This window comes from Trichechus manatus, unplaced genomic scaffold, assembly GCF_000243295.1.
Source record: "Trichechus manatus latirostris isolate Lorelei unplaced genomic scaffold, TriManLat1.0 scaffold00145, whole genome shotgun sequence".
NCBI lineage: Eukaryota > Metazoa > Chordata > Mammalia > Sirenia > Trichechidae > Trichechus > Trichechus manatus.
The window spans coordinates 98,524-101,535 of NW_004444081.1; the positions used below are offsets into that span (position 1 = coordinate 98,524).

The 3,012-nt window shown below is 41.8% G+C and overlaps 1 protein-coding gene across 1 annotated transcript in view; it reads left to right on the forward strand.

The window, feature by feature from the left end:
• Positions 1-2,071, forward strand: part of LOC101360268 (low affinity immunoglobulin gamma Fc region receptor III-B-like) — a 5,016-nt gene extending 2,945 nt beyond the window's left edge. Inside the window, exon 4 of the mRNA XM_023740016.1 lies at positions 1,665-2,071. Within this exon, the coding sequence (XP_023595784.1) occupies positions 1,665-1,990 (326 nt within the window). The 3' untranslated portion in view covers positions 1,991-2,071. The remainder of the gene's footprint in view (positions 1-1,664) is intronic.
• Positions 2,072-3,012: the final 941 nt, after the last annotated feature.

Consider the following 3,012-nt stretch of genomic DNA (forward strand, 5'->3'; position numbering starts at 1 on the left):
TGTTAAATGGTGACCATGAGCATTATCTTCACCAGGCAAACTCCTGATCATCCTTTAGTACCTATTTCATTTATCTCCTCCTCTGAGAAGTCTTCTTTACTTTTTTGGGTCAAATTCCTTTGTTTCATTCTCTTTGGCCCTCTAGTCCTTTGTTCACAGCTTGTTGTAGATTTTACATACTGTATTGTAATTATTTCTGAGCGTGTGTGTTTCTATGTCTAGATTGTAGATTCTTTGAGGCTAGAAACTATGCATCTAGTCATCTAGGTATCTGCAGTCTGCACAATGGCTGGCATATTGGGAACGAATGGACACATGGACATTCACTGAGTCCATGTCAGGACAGATTAGAACAAGAATGCTCCCCCCAAGGCCCCCAGACTCTATCAGACATAATCTTATGCTGGTAAAACGATTCATCTCTCTACTAAAAATGTAAATGGATATATAGACACATAGCTTTCTTTTTTTTTAAATAAATGATATATGTTAATAAGTAATAAAGGTTACCTTCTATCTGGCAAATTTTCCTAATAGAGCATTTTTACCAAAACACATTCTACTGATTTTGTTTAGCATGAGGAAGTAGGTTTTTTTTTTTTAAATTATAGTAAATTTTATTGTTTTGTTGTTATTACAAAAGTCATTTGTGTTCAGTTTCAAAAACACATAAAATTAAATAGGAGGGAAGTAAAATGACCTGTAGTCCCACCTCCCAGAGAAAACTCGTGTTAATATTTAAGTGCACAGCCTTCCTTTTTTTCTTTTTCCCTGTGTGTATGTACATTTTGCATCTGCCTTTTTAACTTAACATTAGCTCATAAACGTTTTTCATGCCATTATAATATCCATCTGCAATATCACTTTTAATGATTCAGGCCCCTCCTGACAATACTTCATGCTGTCTCTGTGTTGCAGTGGAGTCTGATTACCTGGTGAGACAGTTGTGAGAACTAGTGTCCTGGTGATATAAACGTTTTCTCCCTTGAAGGCCATGTCCAGTAATGAAGATAGCCTCACTGAGGCCCTGTGGCCGTTCAGAAACCACCAGTTACCCATGAGCACCTTCAGTCACACCTTTCTTTCCCCTCCCTGATTTTCACATTGAGTATGGCACAATGTCTGCAGCCACTCCTGTGGCCACCCAGTCACCTGATTCCTGATTGGCTGCTAGTCCTCTTTCAGTATTCCTACTACCCGCCTCTCCCTTCTGAAATCTACCTTTCCTCTAATGAGGCAAATCATTATTTTCAAAATGCCATTTTTACTCTGACCTAAAACTTACCGTGGCTCCTTATTACCTGCCATAACAAATCCAGGTCTGCCATCATCCCCAGTAAGAACACCGTCTTCATCCATTTTACTAGCCCAAACCTCTCTTTGCCTTCAGTACCCAAATTAAATCTCTCTACTTCCAAGGAAACTTCCATGATCACATCATGTTTGGTTCACATATGTGTCTATTCCTCTTCCCCATTAAACAGAAGGTCATGTTGTGATTCGAGTTCTCTTGCAGGACTCAGTTAGCTTTTTCCCAAAGGAAGCTATGCAGGGATGACTCCAGTGTGGCTTTCATTTTCCTCAGGATCTCAGGGGGGTGGGGGATGTATGGGGAGCTTTCCCCTCAGGGAAGCACTGCACTGAGCTGAGGCTGTGTCTTTCAGGCTGGGTGTTGCTCCAGGCCGTTTGGCAGGTGTTCCTGAAGGGAGAGATGATTGAGCTGAGGTGCCATGCCTGGAAAAGCAGGCCTCTGCATAAGGTCTCATATTTCCAAGATGACAGAAGAAAGAAGTTTTCGCATCACAATACCATCTTCCACATTCCAAAAGCAACAGGCCAGCACAATGGCTCCTACTTCTGCAGGGGGCTTATTGGGAATAGAAATGAGTCTTCAGGGTCTTTAAACATCTATATTCAAGGTGAGAGATGTGCAGCCCTAGAGAGCCCAGGCCCCTTGTGTGTGGAACCTTGCACTCACACAGGAGAGTGACTGGGGAAGAGATTTTGAACTGTCCTAAGAACTTCTTTACATGAGGTTCCTTCCTGGTGACCAGCAGAGACCCTGATTGCTGGGTAGATTTGAGTTCTGTTTCAGCCTGTTCCTTAGGGGCAGCTGAGAGGTGTCATTCACTCTGTGACCAAAAAAATAAAAATAAAAATAAAAATAAACCAAAATCATTGCCTTTGGGTCGATTTCAACACCTAGTGAGCCTATAGGAAAGAGGAAAACTGCCCCATAGGGTTTCCAACGAGCAGCTGGTGGATTTAAACTGCTGACGTTTTGGTTAGCAACCAAGCTCTTAACCACTGTGCCATCAGGGCTCCTACTCTGTGGCAACAGGGGTAAAAGCCACATTTCCTCCGCCATCAACACACCTGTCCTTCCTCATCCTATTTAAACTGCACCTGCGATGTTCTGTGTCCCTATCATGCAGGGCCGTCTTTACCTGCCGTCTTTTCCCTTCCAAGCCTGAAATCTTAGCCAAGAGTCAAACTGCGAGAAGACTTTGCACCTTTGGATTATGGTGTTGGTGAAGAATATTGAATATACCATGGACTGTCAAAAGAAAGAACAAATCTGTCTTGGAAGAAGTATAGCCAGAATTCTCCTTAGAAGCAAAAATGATGAAACTTTGTCTCACATACTTTGGATGTGTTATCAGAAGGGATCAGTCCCTGGAGAAGGATATCAAGTTTGGTAAAGTAGAGAGTCAGCAAAAAAGAGGAAGATCCTCAATGAGATGGATTGACACAGTGGCTGCAACAATGGGCTCAGGCATAACAACTGTGAGGATGGGGCAGGACTGTGCAGTATTTCGTTGTGTTGTACTTAGGGTCACTATGAGTAGGGTCGACTTGATGGCACCTAACAACAACATTCACTTACATGCATATACATGTATATATATATATATATACCCATATGTACACACATAGACTCACATATACATACCTATACACATATATACCTACATGCATACACATATACCCACACATATATTTTTTGGTTGT